Below are 22244 nucleotides of genomic sequence, written 5' to 3'. Positions count from 1 at the left end.
CATCGCCATTAAAACCTATATATACATAACATGTGCCCTAATGAGGGACCAGTTCCAACCTTAAATTTCTTACAAGCTCTTTTATGAGATTTCTTCTATAACCTTGGCAGGTTGTAAGATATCGGTAAAGTTCTCCTACCCCTTAGCATCTCTTCATTCTGTTAAAGAGTTGTGTGTAGGGGCAGGGGGTTTAAGCAAAACATTGGTTATCTTTTACCAGTCAAGCAGTCAACAGATTGATTTGGACGTCACATGCTAAGCCTGACACGCATACGAACAAACCCTCGTTGAAGCTGTCAGAGCAGCAAATCCGAAAGAGATGAGCCACCTAAGCCCAACTCCAACCCGAGATATACTTGGGAGGTCGACACGGGTCTCCTAGTCACCTAGAACTTTACTCTGGCTTAGAGGCAAGGAAGTTGATCCGAATTAGCTTTGCCCTAAGCCCGACTCTGACCTGAGAGGCTGAGTAAGTAGATCTACATAAGTGACTTCAACAGCTTGACCTCCGCTTTGCCTAAGAGATAGGCGAATACGTAGAAATCGCCAGACGGACTTGTTACTGACAAAGATACAGTCACATGACGCAGGCCCGGCCCTGGGCCCAAAGCAGGCAAAGCCTTGCTTTGGGCCCCCAAATTTAAGGGGCCCCTAAATGTTATTTTCTACTTGAAAAATGTTGGACTTTAATTCCTGATAGTAGATTTTAGAGGCCACCCATTAAAAGAGGGGGCCACTTATTTCTAATACACATTAACTTTTGGGGGCCCACACAACCAAATAGACAAATATCAACAGCCTCGTAACATCAACAGCCTCATTTCTCTCTCTCTCTCCCCTGGAGTGGTATGTCTCGTTTTCACATTAGAAATATTGCTTCACAGAAATAATGGTAAAAACAAATTTCCCAAGTCCTTTAGACCTCAAGTCGCACACTTAATTACTCAATAGGGCTTTCAAGACTTCCATGTCTATTTATTTTCTTGATTCTTGCTTCAATTTCACATTTGTACTAAAATTAAGTCATTAATGAATTATATGGGATATCTAAAAGTTTTTACTTCGACTCAAGTGACATAGGAGGACAAAGGTAGTGAGGTTTTAGAGATTTAGAGGTGATGAATTTAGCAAGTAATAGTGCTCACATGGAAAAGTTTGATCTAGTTGGTTAATGGAGTATGGTATCACAAATTGTTCTTTAAAAGTGGACTTAAAGAACACCGTTATTTATGTAAATTAAGAATTAGCAAATAGGTGTAGGGTTATGTTTGCTTTTGGCTATGGGTTATGTTTGTTCTAAAATGTTGGCGTTCAAGGCTTGCTTTTAGGCTACCGAATTGGTGCTAATCCCTCGATACCCCGTTAATAGGTAGTCCTTTTATAGTTTCTTTTCTCTATTTAGTTGTTGATTCTTGTTCGTTTTGTTGTGCATGGAGATTATAAGTATGATAGAATGTTGGTCGTATCAAGAATTGAAAAGTGGTGAAACGTCTTGTACTAAGAGATAGAAAACCTTATTGAAGCTTATTTGAATATATGGAGGATTTTAACTCGTACGCATGGGTTGCTTACAAATTTTGTTAACTATACTTGTTACGTTTGCATTTGCAGAAATTTTTTTCTCTATTTGAAGTTAATCGATTCAATTTTATGTTTGATTTATTATACCACCACAAAGTTGGGTTAATTGAGAAAGAAATTTCTAAAAGTCTTGGTTACTCTACAATCATCAACGTTTTTTCAACTAAAAATGTAGGACGAACAAAATTCAAGTAATTGTAAAGTAACCTTCTGTTGTATACATAAAGAAAATTATTTACAATACTGAATATTGAATATTCCGTATGATTTTATAATTACTATGATAATTTTAATATTAAATACGGTTTTTATTTGCATATAGTACTCGGGCCACATATTTTTTGAGTTCGCTTTGGGCCACCAAAATGTGAGGACCGGCCCTGACATGACGTGATCTTCTCCACTAACGACAATGTCACGTGGCTATTATCCGACCGGTATCTTACCACCAAATATTTGCCCCGAAAAGAAATCTATTCCCACCTTAATCTTTTTACTGTTATTATAAACATTGAACTGACTTAATCGTCAGATCTAAAAACAGAAAAGAAATATCACCTCTCAGTACTAACCAATTTCTGCATATTTGGTGCTCTAGCAAAAGTTAGATACTAACGTCGCTTTTGTTCTTCGAAAAATTGGTATAATTCAATCACCAATTTCCCCATCAAGCTAGTGCTACACACTTTGTTGGGCTAGGGAATTGTAAAAGGGGCCTCTTTGAATGCAAATTTTAAGGGATAATATACAGAAAACAAAAACCATTTCAACAAACCACAAGAAGTGCTTTTAACATTCTCTTATGGGTTAAGAAAAAGCTGATTTTTAGTTTATGGATAAACTAACAAAAATCGAAATGAAATGGGTATCAAGTGACCCGAAATCAGACCAAGAATATGTATCTCGGAATCCAGTCCTACGGAACGGACCTATTTGTTCTCTTTGTTTAACCGGTTCCAGTTTTGAAACAATCACGTAATTAGTCCCTTCTCCATAGAAGGGTATGATTCGTAATAACGGATATAAACAAGGGGTTTTTCAGGTATTCAAATGTTTAAAACAAACTTCAGGCGTTTAAGCCTTCCCGCTTCAAATCACAGAATTCAAAAAAGGAAATAGTCGTGTTCTTCTCCGCGCGAAAAAGTTCAGGCGAAAACAAACTCCATAATGTTTTTATTGCCTGAAATCATGGAAGAATTTCCATCTGAATCTGAAAAATTAGCAGCATCAGGTCTTCTCCTTCTCTGTTCGAAGCCTCCTTCTCTCACTTTCGTATCTTCAATCTCTCCAAGGTGATCACTGATTCCTCTACTGAAATTCAAATTTTGCAATTCGATTTTCTTCTTCTTCTTCATCATTACTGAATGTTGTTTCTTCAAATCAGAATTTACTGCTTCGATGACTCTAGTAGAAAGATTTTGATGAAGAATCAGAGAAGAAAAGAGGATTCGTGTTTCAGTGATTCAAAATCATGTTCTTCGTCTCTAACTAATGAAGGTTCATCTGATCCAGAATCCAAATCTGATCGATTAAGTGTTCTAGCACTTGCTGCTCATTTCAATTCTATGAAGTTCAAGGTGATTGTTAATTTCTCAAATTCTTCGTTTCTTAAGATATAATGTTCTGGAATATGAATGTCTTTTCAATTTGAAATTCAGATCTAAGAGAATATCGATCAGATGAACACCTATTAGAATTTAAAAGTGCATTTCAATTTCCAGATCTGAATCTAATTTCACTTTTGTTCAAATTCAGTTCATCGAATTTTTTTCAAATTCAAATATCTGGCTCTTTATTTACTGAATCGTTTTTTTGGTTTCTGAATCAAATATTTCTCTGTAAATCAGTTTAAGATCGCTGATTCAGTACTATTTTGATTCTTATCTGTTCATCAAATTTGAAAAGCTTTCAGCGAAAATTCTCTGGATCTTCATACAATCTTACGAACTTCAGATATTCTGTAACTCATTTCTTATTTCAATTCAAATCGATTAACATCAATTTGATTGGCAGTTCAATTACTTCTGACGATTAATTATTTGTGATTCTTAATGATGTGTCTCTGATTAGGTTGTGAGAAAAAGTCGTTCAAAGCATTATCGGAACTGTGATCGTCGGAAGAATCTCTCAGATGATTGGAGAAAACCGATGATTATGATTCAGAAGAGGACTCCGGTGATAAAGGAAATTGATAGCAGTAGAGAGATTTCTTTATCATCTACATTATCTAATAGTACTGTTACAGAATCGAGTTTAGTTTATGAGTCGCCGATTTGGAGCCAAATGACGACTATGAGGAAGAGAACACAACAAAAATCCAACTCTTCCTCATCATCTTCATCAGCATCGTCGTCGTCTTCACCTAGCTTGAGAAGGAGAGCTGAAGCAATTTTGAAGTTGCTCTCCGATGGTTCATTATCGGAGGTTAAGATTCGTCACATTCTCGGTGATAGCCCTGACACTAGTAAAGCTCTCCGCATGTGAGTAACCTCTCTCTCTCTCTCTCTCTCTCTCTCTCTAGCTTTCTCTCTCTAAACCAAAAACTTAGATACTGCTACTTCAACAGTTCAACTAAATGGGAACTTAGAAGTCGTCATCATTTCAGAAACATTATAAACTGAATAATAATATATATTTGCAGGTTGTTGAAGCTGGAGGCAATACAGAGATCAGGTCTAGGAGGGCCTAAGGACCCATATATTTACATGGTAATATTCTATCACTAAGCCACTAAGGTTAGATTGACAGTAGGGTGCCTCTAAAGGCTCCTCGCCTTTTTGCTCACGCCCACGGACCTCAGAATGGCCTAAGTCTGTGTTGTTCACGGACTAGGTCCAGTCCGAGAGCCCTCCTACTGCCTCAGTACGCGGGGCACGAGAGGGAAGCGAGCCAAGAGTAATTTTGGGGGGGCGCTTATAGTCTCTCACTTGACAATGTCCTTGAACAATACTTGCAATTATTCAATGTTTCCGCGAGATGCTATAGTGAGATTATGTTATATCGTTAACCTAGCGTTTTGAGTTTGAATAGTCTATGTTTTTCGTAAGAGACACCATCGTCATTTAAGAATATTCTAGATAATAGACTTTAAATAGACTTGTTCTCATGTCTGATTCTAATAGGTTCAAAATCAGTCCTAGTTAGCCATTCAAACACACGAGTTGTACGAAATGAGTCCCATCTTAATTTAAGAAAACCAACACTGCCTGCCACTTATGTTATTGTCATTATACAGAAAGCACTTCACTCAAATTTCTTTTGTACATTTAAGATCCTCAGTCCCCATGTACATTTAACTGAGTCTGCTTAATGTACCTCGAATCTAGATGGACTTCAAAAAATATGTAGTGTTAGGTGTCTTAAAACGTACCAACCCAGTATTACTTGCCTTATTCTCTGAAATTTCGACTTATTTCACTCCTAACACATCACACATATGATATTTCTCTCAAAAGTTGCACAGAATTAACCAACAAAGTTAATCTAAGGCCTAAAGAATATAGTCTATTCTTTAAGTTTGGTTCAAACTAATTTGTTTAATTGTTACTGCAGGTAGTATAGGGACCTTTAGCTGCATGAAGGCAGATATCTAGACTCGACTCGATCCAGTCTTAAGAAAATTCAAGAAATGATTTTTAGTTCATTATCATCATCCCACGTATCTCGGTAAGTAAAACTAAAGGGCTAATATCTTGCTATCCTCAAATATATTCATAACATGTAACTGTGTAAGCTCAGACTTCCATTGATTTAGTTGTGTACCCAAATCTCGATTTGGGTACTCATATAGATATATATAGAGAAAAAAGTTCAGAAGTAGAGGGATGATTTCCGAAAGCATATTTCGCCTCTATATATGGCTGAGTAGTTGGTTGTTCTAAGGGTTCTGGCTTATAAATGAAATATTATAAACAGAGTTAAGGCAGCATTTCTTTCTGAGTCAGATCCTGACATGAAGTCCGAGTTGACTCGACTCAGATTTCAGAGTGTTTGTTTTATGTAGTATTTGTTTCTTTTCCATGTCAAGTACGAAATCTTACTCGAGGTATTCAATTCAAATTTCATATTGTTCGTATTTTTTTTCCTGAGAAGTTGATTTTGAGTCAGATGATTCACCTTTAGATGGTCAGATGACTCAAACTCATAATACCACCTTGATATCTTAATCATCTGACCGACTAATTTAGGCTGATTTGTTGATGTCTTTGAGTTAGACAATTGACATACAGACAAGTCTGATTCAAACGACGAGGAAAAGACAAACACCACTTAAACATAATGGGTAAAGAATTTCATTACAGTGAGAAAGATTACACAAATTCACATTTTACATGTTCAAGTTTGTTACACTGTCCATCTTCAAGGACTAAATAAAAGAAAAAAAGAAAAGATACTGGTCCATGAATGGAGGCAATTATCAAAGTGTAATTGAAATTATTTAACACCACACTGTTATACAATTATATATATTTAACGATCGACTCCTTCAATCTTGTCTTCAACTTCTGAGTACAATTCTTTCAATTTCTCAATGTTCTCCTCGGACGTTTCCCAATATCCTCGGCCATTAGCCTCTAGGAAGGTTTGTACTAACTTCCTAAAGGAGTTTGGGTTAGAATTCATAAGCCTCTCAAGCATATCCTTATCTTGAATGAACGTCGAGTTTGCTTCTTCATAGACCCAGTTATCGACTTGTCCGGAAGTAGCACTCCAACCAACAGTGTTTGTAAGTCTTTTTTCGATTTCTCGAACTCCTTCATACCCAGAGGATAACATTCCTTCATACCATTTTGGGTTTAGTAACTTCGTTCGTGCATCGAGACGAACTGTCTCTCCTAGTGTTCTCACTTGAGCATTTGCTGTAGTTGTGTCAGCTATATATGAACTTGGTTTCTTTCCATCTTTTCGGAGGTTCTGAACAAGGTTCGTGGGATCTGAATCGAAATAGTGACTAACATCAGTAAGTGAGATTTCGGACGAGTCAAGGTTTTGGAAGGTAGCATCAGCCGTGCTTAATGCCATCTCGAAGACTTTTCTCTTCTCTGTCATGCCTACTCCTGGCGCATCAGAGTCGAATGCAAAAGATTTTCGACTCAAATACATATCTTGAAGTTGTTTCTCGTCTTGCCAAGACGAGTTTTCAACAGCTAAGTTGACGTTAGATGAGTAAGATCCTGAGGCATTGGAGAATATTCGAGTTGCAGCTTCACGAAGATCGATCCCAAGAGCTTCTGCCTGTTCTCTCGCGTGCTTCTTTACAAAGTTCATTTCCTCTGGTTCGTCTAATTCGGCCACCATTTTCACTGCCCTGTCGAGGAGATTCATCTGCAACAAAAAAATGGTTTAGCAGTTAAGACAAGACCGAAGAAAATACTAATATTAAAAATAAATTTCTTCATTATAAAAAAAAACAAAAAAATTTCTTCAGGGGTTCTGCTTACTTGATTGATGAAAAGGTCTCTAAAAACTCCAGAGCAATTAACAACAACGTCAACTCTAGGCCGACCAAGTTCTTCGAGACTGATTGGTTCTACTTTATTTACACGACCAACCGAATCAGCAATAGGCCTCACCCCGATCATACAAAGAACTTGACCCAACGATTCTCCGTATGTTTTGATATTGTCAGTTCCCCATAAAACAAGTGCAACTGTTTCAGGATAATTTCCTCCATTTTCGGCTTTTTGCCTCTCCAAAAGCCTTTCTACGACAATCCTAGCACTCTGCATTGCCGCTTCGGTGGGTATAGCTTGTGGGTCCAGAGCATGAATGTTCTTTCCTGTCGGTAAAACTTTCGGGTTCCTGATTGGATCTCCTCCGGGTCCTGGTTCCACAAAACTACCTTCCAAAGCTTGTTTTAAGCTTCCTAGTTCGTTATCCGCCACAACGAGTTTCAAACAGTCGCCTAAGAACTCGAATAAGGTTCGAAGCTTGGTCCTGTCGGCTCTGTAAAACTTGGTGTCAGATAAATACTCCACCCATGGCTCGTTTATACTGAATCCAAGAACTGTGCTCAATTTGTTGGCGACATCAACAACTTGGCCCTTGCTATTTGTTGTCTTTTGGACAAAGGCCGAAACGGCTCCGCGTGATGTGTCTGTTATTTGACGTAATAACTCGACATCCTTCAGTATACCTTTATCGCCTCCTCTATATATGTCTTCTATCTGCCTTCCGACTGATTCAGCTAATATCTGAGGAAGTGCAGTAATTCCTTCTTCAACACGATCGAGTGCGGCAATATTCACTAATGTTGCCACCGCTTCCATCGCGGATGGTGGTTCACCAATGACATGAAGACCACAAGGTAAAAGCCGAGATTCAATCTCCATGATCTTCGAATAAACTTTCCCGACAACTAGGTCTCTATCCTTGGCTGAAATATCAGCCCCTTCTTCCGGAAGGTTAACATCTTTGTCAAGATTGCATTGCTTGGCCGTACTGATAATCGAGTTGACTATTTGAGGTCCACGGCCTGTGTCTTTAAGAGATTGGTAAGAAGATATAAGCTCACCGAGTTGTTTCAGTCCTTTGTATAGACCTGCATTTTCTGCCGGAGGTGTTAGATAGCTTATTGTGTTTGCATAACTTCGACGTTTTGCTATGGTAGCTTCAGACGGATTATTTGCCGCATAATAGTAAATGTTCGGAATATTCCCAATGAGACTGTCTGGGTAGCAAACATCACTCATTCCAACTTGTTTCCCGGGCATAAACTCAAGTGATCCATGGGTACCAAAATGAAGAACAGCATCCGCTTTAAAGATCTTTTCTACATAGGAGTAATAAGCGGCAAACCCATGATGCGGGCTAGCGGATTTCGAGAAGAGGAGTCTCATCGGATCGCCTTCATAGCCGAATGTGGGTTGAACTCCGATGAAAACATTTCCGTACTGTTTTCCATATACTAATAGATTCTCTCCATCAGAGTTTAGATTACCAGGAGGCTTACCCCAACTCTCTTCCAATGCTTTTGCATAAGGAGTAAGCTTCTGATACTCGCGGACACCCATCTTGTAAGCGACGTTGAGATTTGGGCTGCTAAATTGGGCTTCCTTGTCGTGAATAACTTCTTCGATTAGGGCTTCGGATGACTCGGGTAGGCCCTCAACGTTGTATCCGTCTTCATGAAGATCCTTAAGAACTGAGTAGATAGACGAAAAGACGTTGAGATAGGCAGCCGTTCCGACATTTCCTTTGTCTGGTGGGAAGCTGAAAACAGTGATTGCTAGCTTCTTGTCTGCCTGCATTACAAAATACAAATTCTCTGCGTTTTAGACTGATAAACAGTTATATTGTGTAACTATTTTGTCGAAGATTCTCATGATTTTTCAGAGAAAAACAGTTTCGAACTTGCCGGTATTTGAATGGGGATTCCATTTTACCAAGTTCAAACAAGAATTAGGGTTTAGAAATCAGCCAAGTATCAAAAATGAAAGAAAAATATATATTTCTGTTCAGGAAGATCAACCACCAGACACCAAGAATCAACAGCAAACTTGTATATGATAGTGTTTCTTTTTTCTCATTGTTTGAGTCTGACTAGTCTGTATCAAATTTACCTAAATCAACCCGAATCAACCATTCAGACGAGTCGGACATCACAGGCCAGACGAAAACAACAGTCTGGAATCTGACTCAAGTCAATTCAGACCTCGAGTAAGAGTTCAGATTTGATTTAACAAAACAAGCACTATGTACAAAAAAATAGTTACATACTGCTCTATTTGATTGGTGACTTCTTTAGTTCTTCGATAAAATTAAGTTAAATGTAGGTCAAATGGCCAAGATATGCTTAATCCACTCTCTTATTTCAGTTGTTTGTGGGTTTTGTCAAATTTTTCTGAAAGCATTTGCTTAAGAACTATAGGATTAATCATGAAAGCAAACATATTCGACAAAAATAAAGAGAAATAGACATATCATACCTTTGTTTTTCTTTTGAGTTCAGCCCATCTGATTGCTCTTGTGCAAAGTTGTTCTACCCTCTTATGAAGAGCATGTGATTTTCCTGCAAACACATAAGATCAAGTTAGACCTAAATATCGATTTTTAAAAGGAAATTGTAAGAGACCATGGTAAAGGAATACTAAGATGATGTTTTGTTAGTGTTTGAAGATGACTTGTCTAAATCTGAATCACCTGACTCAGATGGACCAAAAATCAACCATTTAGACGAGTCAGCCACTACGAGTCAGGCAACATGACAAACATTTTGAAATCTTACTCGAGTCCCATTCAGACCTCGAGTCAGACTTCAACTCTGACTTAGAAAAAAGAAAAGCACTACTAAAGTAAGAGAAATTCACTTGCCTGTCCGTCCATCACGACCGGAGAAAACGATCGGTTCCATTCCACCATCAAGCTCTGGAAGAGCAACTTGTAGAGCCACTTGAATTGGGTGCAAACCCAATGTACTATTCAACCACTCCTCTGTGGTCTGAAATACTAATGGCAATGCCACAATGTATGGGACATCAAGCTTCATTAGTGCCTCGATCGCCTTTGGATGATCCTGTCTTGCTGGACCACCAACGAGCGCAAAGCCCGTTAGTGAGATCACAGAGTGTACAAAAGGCTTCTTAGTAATAGGATCAATCAAATACTTATCCACAGGCCCTGAAAAATCAAGCCCGCCCGCAAATATCGGTATCACTTTAGCTCCCTTTGCTTCCAACTCCATAATCACAGCAACATAATGGCTCTCATCGCCCGTAACTATATGACTTCTCTGCAAAATCAACCCGATAATCGGTGCATTTGGATCCTTCAACTTCTCATTAGCATCTCTCCTAGTTCCATACCAATTCAAATACTCTTTCACATCTTCATACATACATGGAGCCATTGGATGCCAAATTCCAGCATCTAAGAACAAAACTGGATCCGAATACGGGATTTTAGTCGCTTTTAATGCCGGAATATAAGACCCACTTATCATTTTCAAGAAATTTTGCAAATTGTCGGCCGACCCACCGAGCCAAAATTGTAAACTTAAAATATAAAGTCTAGCATCTTGAGCTTTATCACTTGGCAAGTACTTAAGAACTTTAGGTAATGTTCTTACAAGTTTTAACATACTTTCTTGAAAACCAGCTGATTGTTTCTTCTTCTTAAATAATTGAAAAAACGGACTTTTCGATTGTCCAAGTTGAGACATACTAAATGTACCAAGTTTGTTTAATCTCATTACCTCTGGCATTGATGGAAACACCAAGACTGCATCTAATCTATCTCTTTCTTTTTCGACAGCAATTTTAACTTTCTGAGCAAGTTCTTCGACGAAAATCAAAGAACCAATGAAAATATTAGCATCTTCAAGATCTTTACAGAATGTTTCATAAGTTGAAACATCTCGAAGTTCTTCGACTAAGTAACCGACAACTTCAAAAGCAGCATATTTTCCATCATTGTTAAGGTTTTTAACAGCAGCTGAAATGGAAGACTGGTATTGAGCTTCAAGAACAACATAAACAATTTTAACTCTGGGTAAGTTTTTAAGATTATCAGGAAGAATTCTTCGAACTTCTTGTGTTGTTTGAGTGAATAAACCATTACCAACAGCAGTACATTTAACTCTCAAACTTCCATTAGTTTTATAATTTCCTTGGTTTAAGTTCTTGGGTAAGAATGAATGAAGGAAAAAATGCTTATTAGAGAGAGATGAGAGTTGTTCTGGTTTTGAATTTGGTAAAGTGAATAAAGAAGAAACTAAAGAAGCCATTAAAGAAGCTCTTTAGGCTTCTGTAAGAAGAACCCAAGTAGCAGAGAAAGAAGAAACAGAGAGAGAAAATATAAAAATTATTGAAGCTCTGTTTGAGCTTTCTTCTTCTTCTTCTTCTTCTTGTGGGAAGATGAATGGAGGAAGTTATAAGTTATTGAAAAATGAAAATTGTGGGTGGGTTTGTGGCAGTGGTTAATTTTGAGTTTTAATGGTACGCGTGGAAGTAAGAGAAACAGTCAATGTCTATGAGAAAATTGAGTTTTGGGAGAAAATGGGTTTTATTGGTTTTATCCAGGGGAATAAGAAGAGATGAAAAATCTTGGGTTCCTATTGGTTGGTTTGGATTTCCAAACTAGAACTAGTGATTGGGTTTTTGAGGAAGATGAAGATATATGGTTTGTGTTCCTTATGGGGCCATGTATGTTACCTTTTCTAAGTCCCACCACCACCATCAATTCTCTCTCTCTCTCTACTCTCTATGATGTCTTCTTCCAACAGGGCCACTGAAATACTAGTAGTAGGAATACAAACAAAATAACATACTTGAGAGCAGAAAAGGTGACTGGTCATTTTCTGTAAATCTTCCAAGTGCTGATATAATTTTCGAAAATGATTTCGACATAGCATCTTACAATCTTTGGAATAGGGCAAGTACATCCATCACTGGTGATGGGGGATATTTAGATTAACATAGACACTACTTCACAGCAAAATTATACAATTTAATCAAATTATATTTATTATTTAGGGAGAGTTTTGAATGATTGAGAAACAGAAGGAAGAATGATAGACAAGCAACCTAGATAAAGAAGAATATACATCAAGAAAATATCCTTCAAATTTGATAGTCAGGATGATATCCAACATAACTCATTGGGGTAGCATTTTAGAAGTGGATCTTAATCTCTTGCTTTCTGTCTTTCTAATTTCTCCTAGTTCGAGTGGTTCTTAGATCCTAGACAGCACCTTCTGCAAGGGAGTTAGCCATTGAATCCGTTCCATCCCCGATAGCTAGCTAATTAACTTGAACAAGCCCTTTCCCTATCATAAACGTAAAAGAAAAAAGAATAAGATATATGATATAAAATCATTCTTTGATCTCCTTGAAAGATTATAATGTGATTTAACATTCTTTCTTAAATACCAACCATAATGTTCTTCATTTAGGAACCGTCAGATGGCTCTAGTTCTACATGAGACAAGGTCTTTACTTGCCATGGGTCTGCCCTAAACCACTCTAGGCTTCTCCACCTGACTAATCTAGGGGTGAAATCCACTCAAAAGGCGTATTAATATGTAGGACAAGGTATTTTATGTTATAAACCAAGTCAAGATCTTCCTAAGCAAAGTAAGACAAGTGCATCAACATGAAATTCCCTCTCATAGCATTCGGAATAATCTAACAAGATCTTCAATTCTGAGAATTAACTTTTGGAAGCAAACAAAATTTATATTCTATTTGTTATATTTGGCTGCAAACCAAATGGTAGGGGGAATTGTCAGTACCTGGCAAGGGTATGATAATAGTAAGGCTCAAACTATTCCAAGTGACGATTCAAGGACTTGTTCGTGTGAATATAAACTTCTCCTTCCACTGCCTGAAACTGGAGAAAACCAAGAGTGAGGACAATCCAAGAAATAAAAGCTCACATAAAGCAATAACTTGGAGATAAAACCCTTGCGTATCTCCGATCCATTTTCAGAAAATGACAGAGAAGCAAACAAGCAGATTGTGTTGTCAGGTGAGATGGTGCTACAACAAGGTGAACAGAGAACAGAGAGACAATTGATGTGTGAGAGAGAGAGAGAGCAACAAAAAGGTGATAACAAACCAAACACTAACTTGAGCACTCGGATTCCTTGTCACCAAACTGCTCCTTGTCCAACAAATCCCTCAATATTCCACAGCATTCTGAATGATGGATGAGCTCTAACACACCCATTTCATCTGTGTAATGCAAATTAACGACCGATGAAACCAAGATCAAATCAATCCCATCACTTAATCATACATTAACTAGGCCTCTTCAACATCAAATTGCATAGACACACAGACAAAATAACAAAGACCAAGGATAACATTTGTAGAACACTAGAGCTGTTACATTCTTAACAACATCAAACTTGGTTTTTTTGAGTTCACAATGATAACATTTTATCACATGTAGTTAAGAATATTCTGAAAAATAGATAAGAGAAAAAAAAATATAATTAACAAACAGAGAGGATATATTGAAGTGATGCAGGATCGATCTCACAATAAACACACATTAAATGTCAACACCTCGGCGAGGTACACACATTGGGGCTATTTCAGACTCAACTAACAAACAAATAATTAGAATTCAAAAGGATTCTTCAAATAACTAAAATGAAAAACTAACCTGCAACAGACCAAGAAAATGAACTGTCCTCTCCCTCTCTCTCGCTTCAATTATTATGGCCAGACAGTGCGGCACTAAGGGGTGCGGCCTGTAAGGGTATATTTTCACATCCGTACTCCTAAGTCCTAACCTACAAAAACAACTCAAACATCTGCCTGGCAGAAGAAAGATGATAGGCTATCTAAGCACATTGATCAGCTAAATATTAGCATGAAGATGCAACTTAAGTCCTCATTGATATGATGATGTCAGGAGTAACAATTGACATTTTCAAGGGATATTGGTATTTCACATGAAGCAAGCATTATTTGTAGAATTCATCTATATATGTGCACCAGACACTCACATCCCGCTCACTTCAAATCTCATTCTGGTGATATGGATTCTACATGGTTCAATGAATAACAAAAAACACTCCTGTTAAAGCGAACAATACAGATAAGAGAAACCGTAAATATCAAAATAATAGGGATAATGGTGAGGAAACTAAAGAATTAAAAATTGTGTTCGCATTTCACTCTTATGATAAGTTCAAATTCTACAGTCTAATCAAACAGAACATATTATGCGTTGTTTAGCAGACAATACACATTTTAAGGCTGGCAAAAGATAAAACCTTGGTTTTTCGACAACAGCAGTACAGATTTAGAAATCATCTCCTTTTTGGGCCGAAATTTCGATGCATCTCCAGCAGCTGCTCAAGAAATACCAAAGACCATCCCTCCTCAGTCTGTGCATAGACTCTTTGATTTAAGGAATCCACATATATGCTTATGTTACCAAAACCATATATTGGAAAACCATTATGTGTTCTGCCTGGTTTAGGTTTAAAGAGCAACTCATTCTTCTGAGCGTACTCCTCAATTACTTCTTTCAAACTCATCTCGGGCTGTTCTATGTGCACTCCACTTCCCATGCTGGCAGCAGCTTGCTGTTGAGCATAGGCTGCTGCCTTTTGTTGAGCCTCAAATTGCCTTTGCTCCGTCACTCTTAGGTAGCTAATGTTCTCTCTAGCCCCAGGTTGAACCACTTGGATCCCTTCAACAGCTTGGTTCATCATGTCAAGGCCTAGATTTAGCTGATAACGAATCCGTTCATTTGCTAGTAATTCTGGTGAAAATTCTCTTTTCCAACCCAAGTACCACTGAGTAACTTCTTCGAAGTTTGGATTTGAGCACAGCCAATGATACAGAACTTGTTGCCATTTAGGAAAAAAACCCACTTCTAGTAATGTAACCATATGATGCATTGGAACTGCAGGGGCCCAAGTCATAACCCAACGGAACTGTTCAAGCTTCTGATCAGCCGGGTTGACCTGATACTCTTGTACAACGTTCAATAATTTTGGAACTATAAATCGAACAATAAGCTGTTCCCAACTAGCTGGATCAAAGACTGTTTTCCAAGGCGACAACATAGTGTATGCAGATATATCACTCGGGTGCCAAGCATGAAGAACATTTCCGAGTTTGAACCGTATCGTTTGATACAAATTATCAAATTTATGGCTCAAGTATGGGAGCCATGGATGGACCCACGAATGTATCGCCACAGTCTCCTTTCGTGGATCCCATGTCTCCACAGCATAATATAACTTAGGCATCACCACAGTATCTAAAATGGTTTGAAGAACTGAACTTGGTAATAGCTCTACCCATGATTCTATAAACCGAAGCATCTTTTCAGGTTCCCTGGGATCCCATGTATTAGTCCCAGATATCCTCACAGCTGGATAAACAACCTCCATTACCAACTGGGTATAAGGTGAAACTGTGTCTGAGTAATCCAAAGGAATATCTCCAAGTAATAAGTTCTTCCATGAAGACATTACCTGCAACCCATGTAATGGGTATTCGAGTGGATCCCAGCCCTGAAAAACTCTAATAAGTAAAGGCAACGCAAACGAACAAGCGATAGAAGATAAGTTACCGAGCTTGTACTCGTCATAGTATCTCCTCTGTAAGTCGCTAAATACGCCAGAAAGTGAATCTATGGTCAATATACCAAGAGACTTCTCCTCCTCTATACGTTCCAATACTCGAACAATCTCTTCCATGTTATCCAACTGCTTCTTCTGCCGAATTTCTTCCTTTTGAAGCTGTTCCTTCTCTAACTGCAAACTAGCAACTGTCTCTCTCTCATTTCTTAGATCCCTATCTAATTTCTGAATATCAATTTCAGCCATATCTACTATCAATTTTATATTATGTTGAAGTTCGGGCATGGGTACATCATTTTCCCTAGCCTTCTCTTCAGCATTCAAATTATCTAAATTTGTTAAAACCCTAACCTGAGGTCCTCTCATATCAATCACCTTCTGAACCATTTCAAAACCCTGATCTTCCTTTGCTGCTAATAGCTCTTCAGCTGTAGTATAATCCTTCTTTTTAGCTCGATTCTGCTTCGACCAGAGCTTCTCTTTGGAACGATTAGTTGTAGAAATCCCAGGCAAAGATTTCTTTTCTTCGGGTTGTTCTAGAATTGGGGCTGGTAAATTCTTTGCCTCTTTGTAATCATTAAAACCCATTCCCATACCTTTAGGTCGTAATTTGGCTTCAATTGGAGCAACAATACCTTGTTTGTTCTTCCCCAATCCACCTCCTTTGTAACCCATCTTCTCAAGAAGTTTCATTCCTATCCCTTTTGTGTGTTTCTCGAATTCCCCAACATCACCAACTTCTGATTCTCTCTTTCCTCCACCAGATTGAGATCTGTTCCTATTATTAACCAGTCTTGATTTCTCCTTTTCTCTCTCAAGCCGCTGTTGAACTCCCTCTTTGATTTTCTTTCCAAACGCTGTTGGAAGAAATCCATCATCATCATCATCGTCTTCCCCATTACCGCCATCAGTAGTACTCTTTTCTATATTCGCTGATCCAAATCCAATCCCTCCGCCTCCACCTAAACCAGGTCTTCCTCCACCGTCTTCCTCATCTTGATCTCGCTTCCCGGTAGTAGAAGTTTCATCTTTCCGATCGATTTCCTGATTAGGCATAACAATGCCTGTGGAAACGAAATTAACAGGCTTAGTGAGATCGTATTTCTTCGAAGAAAGTAATCCACCGCCTTTCCTTCGTTTACTGGAAGAACCACCGTCGGAATCACTATCGTCGGCAAAAACACCATAGAGAGCGTCATCTTTGGTCTGAGAACGTTTCTTATCCTTCCGCTTATTGTAATAGAACTCTCCACCAATCCATTGTCCATCTTCATAGTCGTTCTCCATTCCAAATCTCTCCATGTGTTGATATTCGTCCATGTTTTCTTCTTCTACAGCTCGTAGAAAACCCTAACCCTAAATTTCAGAGTTTTGGAAAACAAGGAATGCTTTCCTCTTCCCTCCCATTTCCCCACGGACCCCACCAAAGTCATCTTGACTTGCTACGAGCATCTCCAAGTGGAGCTTGCCTCTATAGGCGCACCGCAAAAGAGATCGACTCTAGTCAAAACAAATTTTTTTTTTTTTTGAAAGGATATAATCATTTAATAGGGAAGTGTACGATTACAATATAATTTTGAAATGAATCTAAGAAGTATTTTCAAAATCTAATGTCATGTTTCTTCCTAGCCCGTTTTGCTAGCTTGTGTGATGGGTTATTCTGTGATCTATTGGTTGATTTTGCTGAAGTGCGAAACGAGATTCTTGACTTATTGAATATGATTTGTCGATTGTCATTGTATCATTTTTTTTCGGTTTTTGCAAGTGTTAGATCAAACTTTGATTATCACTTTTTATAATAATATGTTTGTAGTCATTTGCCGCCGCCCATTGGGGCAAAAAGCTTTTATTCACCTTCTTCACTGGTCCGAACTCTGAGTTTGCTTAGGCTTCTATAAATTGAGTCTGACGATTATGGATGACAAAATTAATACTAATACAACTCTTAATGTCACTAAGTGATGCATCCGTATTAATTTGGTATACGGATAGTTAGGAGGGGTCGGTTTGGTCGTTTGTAACAGTTTGGTTATAAACTTATAATATTGAGGTTGCCTGGATTGTGTGGGAACACAAGTATTTGGTTAATCACCGGTGGACAACCCAATTTATTTGAAAGGCCACTATTTTGGGGAAAGTATTAAAGTTTCTGGGGAAGACGATGGAAAACAAAAAAAAGTTAACCCAAACACCCCTTTAATGTCGCCGGAAAAAAGTCGTCGGCCGGATGTTGCCGGCGACTTCATCATCATCATCATCATCTTTCTCTCTCTTCTCTTTCTCTTTCTTCTCTTTCTCTTTCTCTTTCTTCTCTTTCTCATTCTTCTCTCTCTTCTCCCTCTCTTTCTTCTCAATGTCTCCGGCGAAGGGGAGGAGCCCCTTCGCCGGAGCTCGTCTGGTTTGTTTCTGCAAACCAGATCTGGTCTGGTTTGTTCTTCAAACCAGACCTCCGGCGAAGGGGCTCCTCCCCTTCGCCGGAGATGGAGAACAAAAAAAAAAAGAATTCGTCGGAGATGGTGGAGTCGCCGGAGAAAGGAAGAAGAAGCTGAAAAGGATTTGGTTGTTTGGGGGAAATAAAAAACTCTATTTTTTTTTGTTTCCACCCAAAACTTCACACTCCGGAAACTATTTAGTTTTCCCCAAAGCGTTGGCCATTTGAAAACATCTACCGGTGAATTTTTTTTAGACTCAAGAGTCCGAGAAAATAAGTATATTCCGGACTCGAATCAGCCCGAGGGGTCTCCGACCGGACAACCTAAGGCTGTTCGAATTTTCCAAATGTGACAAAACTTATTTCTACTCACATATCACTATACAATTATTCGAAATCAACCTAAAATCGGTGATAACCACTTTTCAATGATTTAACCACTTCATAAACTTTTCAAATACTGGATCAAAAAATAAAATCATAAAAAAGTAAGATTTTTAGAACTGATTTCTTAAAACAAATAAAGATCTTTTGAAACCTATCTATAGTCTCTTTCATTTTTCCATTTACATTTGATAAACTTATTATTGGACAAATTCATTTATTTTATGCATTTTCTGAATTGCATTTAGGAGAATGTTATATGATATGCATTTTACCGTTTGCATTTGATAAACATAAAGTAGTGTAGATTCAGTTTTTTTATTCAAAGCAATTTATGTAATGCACACAATGTTGGCTTTATTAGTAACGTTTATAATATTAGATAAATTGTTTTTGAGTTTGTTTGAGGTATTGGTTGTCATCATACCTACTTCAAATTTACAAATGTTTAACACATCATGTAATTTGTCTGTTAAAAATCATCATGAGCTGGAAAAATATATTTTCCAGGTAGAGAATCCGAAAAATAATCTAAAGATAAAGAAACACCAAAGATGAACATATCTGAAACTTAGATGCGACCGTTCAAAAATCAGATGTGAAACAATTTGTCCTTTAAAAATCATAATGTGAACAAGAAAACCATCGTTAATGAAGAAAACAAAGAAGAATGTAAAATAATAATGAATAATATAAAGATAAACAAATGTTTTTGAAAAACAGTCATAGAACATGAATACGGAACGATAAATGAAGAAGTTGAACTACGAAGTTGAATAAAAGAAGTGAACTACCAGTCTACAAAAATGAATGACAAAGCTTAACAATACAATGGCGAAAGAAAAGTGGACTCTCGACGAAGTAAGGTTTTTGGCGAGCTGTAGACTCTAGATCGGAATCATCGCAAAAGATAAACGAAGGTATTTCCAGAGTTTTCTTTTGGAATTAGGCTTTGTTTTTTTTGTTATGGATGGATCTAATTAAAGTCCTATTTGAGCTCAAGTTTTGGACCAAAACCCCAAAACTTGTTCTTTTAGAGTCCATGTTAAAATTAAACCATATAACTTCAAACTCCATAGACATAAAATCTAGATCATATAATTAGCTACTAAAAAACCACATCCATCACCACCAAACAATCTCTTTCAAAGCAACTAACTCCCAAGTTCTCAAGAAGGGTATCACCCAAAGTAAAGCAACAAACAAGAAACAAACTACTAAACCAAATTGATCAAAATCCATTGAGTACTACTCTCCTCAAAACATGACTAAATCATCTCCAAGAAATACCAAGTGATCTTGATAATTAATTACCAAGTAGATGAAGGAGGAAGGTCTTGTAATCTCCAGAAGCCTCCTTGGATACTGCATCGTCTAGGGTTACATTGTTCCTCAGGTAATACTTGTCCATTATCTCCTTTAGATTCTTCTCTGCCCTCGTTACAATAATACGAGTCACTGTATCTACGCCCGCTACATCGTTGTTAAATGCAGCTCGCAGCGCCTAATACATATAGTTTATACAAGAATATAGTTAGCAAACCAAAAACAATGTTTGATTTATACTAGTAAAACAGAACGATAATAGTCTACTGTCGTTATAATTGTATCGGGTTAGTAGCTTCATCGGTTTTTCATCAAAATGGGTATCAATTAAAAGAAGGAAATTTTATAAATTGGTGAAAATAGTTGTATTGAAAAGAATATCAAAACAAAAATATTGTATTGTTACCTTGGCAAAGTACTTGGTAGGATTAGTAAAGCACCGAATCGTGACCCGTAAAGCTGCTAAGAACTCATCGTCACGATATCCCGATAAACCCTGGAAAAGAAGTTAATTCTAATCGGAATCAAAATAATCGGCAAACTTTTTTATTTCTTCATGTAATTTCGAAACAAAAATGTACCTTAGTGATAGTGGTTTTGTACTCATCTTTGTAACAATTGAAAGTAGCAATAAGTTGTGATTTGCTTCTTGTAGTTAAAATTCTTATAAGCTCATCATGATTATAAGCCCTTCCCTCAATCACTTCATGAAGACTATATGCTTCAGATTTTGCAAGTGCTATACTTATTTCAGGACCATCATACCTATATATGCTCACTAATGAAAAAAGAAGCTGCAAAATAAAATACATAAATAAGAAAACTCGTTCGGACTTGGATAGAAATTATGTTCGATACTGCAAGCATTACAAAAAAATTGAAGCTTATATACATATACCTTTCGGAAATTGCCCGCCACTAGGTGAGAGGCGACATCTTCTTCTAAGGAGCGTTTGTAACGCCATTGATAAGCACGTTTAATAGCCAAAAGCTCGTCTGGAGATGATGCACATACGAGTTCGATGATCACTCGGTAATTAGGTAATGTTGAATTCTTCAATGCAACATGAGCTAAAACAGCATCTCGTTCCAGTGGATCCAACATCCACCGATACATTGCTCGCTGAATAAACATGGACAAACTTAAATTTTATAGAAAATATAAAATAAAAAATGTCAAATATATAATAGATTTTCCTAACATGTGCTATTAGGGCACATGGTATGCCCTAAATTTTTTTTTTTTTTATATCCAAAAAATGGAATCATCACAGTGTGAGTGTATTTAAAAATGGAAAGAATTTACGGCTCAAGAAGTCAAGATACATGCTTGTGACAACGGTTAGGAAACCCACAAAGTAGAGGGCATTGTTCCTTTATTTCTAGCTCAGATCTGAAAATTTGACATGAGGTCTGAATTGACTCGAGTTATATCTCAAAATATTTATTTTTGTCAGATTCGTAATGTATGAAAGGTTGATTTGGTTGATTTTCAGTCAATTTGTACCAGTCAATTAAGATTCAAATAAATCTGACAGGAGGTCTCAATTGAGTCGAGTTAAATCTTAAAATATTTACTTTTGTCCGATTTGTGATGTATGAAAGATTGATTTGACTGATTTTCAATTAATTTGAAGCAGTCGATTAAGATTCAGATAAATCATTCGAGTTAGATTCAGACAATGAGAAAAAATAAACATAGACAACACCTAAAAAAGAGAGGGTAATTAAGTTGAGAATTATACTTCAAAGTTGCCAGTAAGTTCAGATTCAAGTCGTTTGATGAGATCTTCTTGGTAAAGTTCTTGGTAAGCAACCCTAATCATTCCTCTTTGAGCAGCATTCCTATGTGCAAATATTGCGATTAAGGTTTTTTCATCTGTCCCAAAACCTGCTCATCTCCCATCAAGGAATATTAATGCTCATCTCCAAATAAAATATAAAATATATTAAAAAACTATATCATTTAAATTAAAAAAAAATTAGATCACTACTTGAAGAATTTAGATAGTTTCAAAATAATTAGAAAAATGAACCTTTTACAGCCTTCCTAATTCTTTCAGCATCCTCAGAAGCAGAAGGAACATATTCTGGAACAACAATGGTAGCCATTCTCTCTCTCTCTCTCTCTCTTTCTCTACTTCAACAAAGATGTTTTTTCTTGTTGAAAAACTCACCAAAGATGTTAGAGTTCTCTTCACTTTGAAGTCTATTTATACTATTTTGTAAGAGCTCTAAATCATTATAGAAATTAACGCCCATTGTAAAACCTAACATGTGTTAGACACATGTTAAATCATAACATTTTTTCACTTTTAAAAACTGTCCAATTTTAACAAAAAAAAATAATGATAGAAAAGATTACAAATCAAATCAACCGTCTCTGATTTTCTTTAGTAAACTCTCTTTCTCTCTCTTATTAAATTTTTTCACTGTAAATATACGGTTGATTCTTAGTAAGTCTGAAGAAAATAA

The 22244-nt window shown here is 37.2% G+C and overlaps 4 protein-coding genes across 8 annotated transcripts; 1 reads left to right on the top strand and 3 right to left on the bottom strand.

The window, feature by feature from the left end:
• The first annotated feature begins 2650 nt into the window (after positions 1 to 2650).
• Positions 2651 to 5654, top strand: LOC147541951 (uncharacterized). The gene is made up of 5 exons (XM_086673172.1): positions 2651 to 2873; positions 2966 to 3158; positions 3652 to 4061; positions 4223 to 4289; positions 5134 to 5654. The coding sequence occupies exons 1-5, from the start codon at positions 2749 to 2751 to the stop codon at positions 5140 to 5142; spliced, it is 804 nt and encodes a 267-aa protein (XP_086529298.1). The 5' UTR covers positions 2651 to 2748; the 3' UTR covers positions 5143 to 5654.
• Positions 5655 to 5850: 196 nt separating this feature from the next.
• Positions 5851 to 11412, bottom strand: GUN5 (magnesium-chelatase subunit chlH, chloroplast, putative / Mg-protoporphyrin IX chelatase, putative (CHLH)). The gene is made up of 4 exons (XM_086673171.1): positions 9895 to 11412; positions 9510 to 9592; positions 7023 to 8825; positions 5851 to 6906 (listed from the first exon to the last, which is right to left on the bottom strand). Exons 1-4 carry the CDS (start codon positions 11303 to 11305, stop codon positions 6052 to 6054), a joined length of 4152 nt encoding a protein of 1383 aa, XP_086529297.1. The 5' UTR covers positions 11306 to 11412; the 3' UTR covers positions 5851 to 6051.
• A 614-nt stretch (positions 11413 to 12026) lies between these two features.
• STIPL1 (GC-rich sequence DNA-binding factor-like protein with Tuftelin interacting domain-containing protein) lies at positions 12027 to 17139 on the bottom strand. 5 transcript variants are annotated; one of them, XM_086673169.1, is made up of 5 exons: positions 14306 to 17133; positions 13690 to 13819; positions 13138 to 13253; positions 12812 to 12909; positions 12027 to 12346 (listed from the first exon to the last, which is right to left on the bottom strand). In XM_086673169.1, the coding sequence occupies exon 1, from the start codon at positions 16946 to 16948 to the stop codon at positions 14342 to 14344; it is 2607 nt and encodes an 868-aa protein (XP_086529295.1). In that variant the 5' UTR covers positions 16949 to 17133; the 3' UTR covers positions 12027 to 12346; positions 12812 to 12909; positions 13138 to 13253; positions 13690 to 13819; positions 14306 to 14341. The 5 variants fall into 5 exon arrangements, with proteins under 5 accessions (XP_086529295.1, XP_086529292.1, XP_086529291.1 ...); XM_086673166.1 differs by having other exon boundaries at positions 13149 to 13253; XM_086673165.1 differs by lacking the exon at positions 13690 to 13819 and having other exon boundaries at positions 13149 to 13253; positions 14306 to 17139.
• Positions 17140 to 19524: 2385 nt separating this feature from the next.
• On the bottom strand, positions 19525 to 22181 carry LOC147541948 (annexin-like protein RJ4). Its single transcript, XM_086673170.1, has 6 exons — positions 21806 to 22181; positions 21515 to 21660; positions 20668 to 20892; positions 20351 to 20563; positions 20176 to 20265; positions 19525 to 19947 (listed from the first exon to the last, which is right to left on the bottom strand). Exons 1-6 carry the CDS (start codon positions 21879 to 21881, stop codon positions 19750 to 19752), a joined length of 948 nt encoding a protein of 315 aa, XP_086529296.1. The 5' UTR covers positions 21882 to 22181; the 3' UTR covers positions 19525 to 19749.
• Positions 22182 to 22244: the final 63 nt, after the last annotated feature.

Source organism: Eschscholzia californica, unplaced genomic scaffold, assembly GCF_041429995.1.
Source record: "Eschscholzia californica isolate CP2 unplaced genomic scaffold, dmEscCali1.0.p SCAF_4, whole genome shotgun sequence".
Taxonomy (NCBI): Eukaryota; Viridiplantae; Streptophyta; class Magnoliopsida; order Ranunculales; family Papaveraceae; genus Eschscholzia; species Eschscholzia californica.
Note: the sequence above shows the minus strand (reverse complement) of the source record. Positions and strands in the feature narration are given on the sequence as shown.

Excerpts from the sequence above, each read along its gene's own strand:
- LOC147541948 (XM_086673170.1), bottom strand. The coding sequence starts at position 21,881 with ATGGCTACCATTGTTGTTCCAGAATATGTTCCTTCTGCTTCTGAGGAT. Across the intron at positions 21,661-21,805 it reads AATTAGGAAGGCTGTAAAAG|GTTTTGGGACAGATGAAAAA; the intron begins GTTCATTTTTCT and ends GGAGATGAGCAG. Across the intron at positions 19,948-20,175 it reads CTACCAAGTACTTTGCCAAG|GCGCTGCGAGCTGCATTTAA; the intron begins GTAACAATACAA and ends TATATGTATTAG.
- STIPL1 (XM_086673165.1), bottom strand. The coding sequence starts at position 16,948 with ATGGACGAATATCAACACATGGAGAGATTTGGAATGGAGAACGACTAT.
- LOC147541951 (XM_086673172.1), top strand. The coding sequence starts at position 2,749 with ATGTTTTTATTGCCTGAAATCATGGAAGAATTTCCATCTGAATCTGAA. Across the intron at positions 2,874-2,965 it reads GTATCTTCAATCTCTCCAAG|AATTTACTGCTTCGATGACT; the intron begins GTGATCACTGAT and ends TCTTCAAATCAG. Across the intron at positions 3,159-3,651 it reads TCAATTCTATGAAGTTCAAG|GTTGTGAGAAAAAGTCGTTC; the intron begins GTGATTGTTAAT and ends GTCTCTGATTAG.
- GUN5 (XM_086673171.1), bottom strand. The coding sequence starts at position 11,305 with ATGGCTTCTTTAGTTTCTTCTTTATTCACTTTACCAAATTCAAAACCA. Across the intron at positions 9,593-9,894 it reads CGGTCGTGATGGACGGACAG|GAAAATCACATGCTCTTCAT; the intron begins GCAAGTGAATTT and ends ATGTGTTTGCAG. Across the intron at positions 8,826-9,509 it reads AACTCAAAAGAAAAACAAAG|GCAGACAAGAAGCTAGCAAT; the intron begins GTATGATATGTC and ends TTTGTAATGCAG.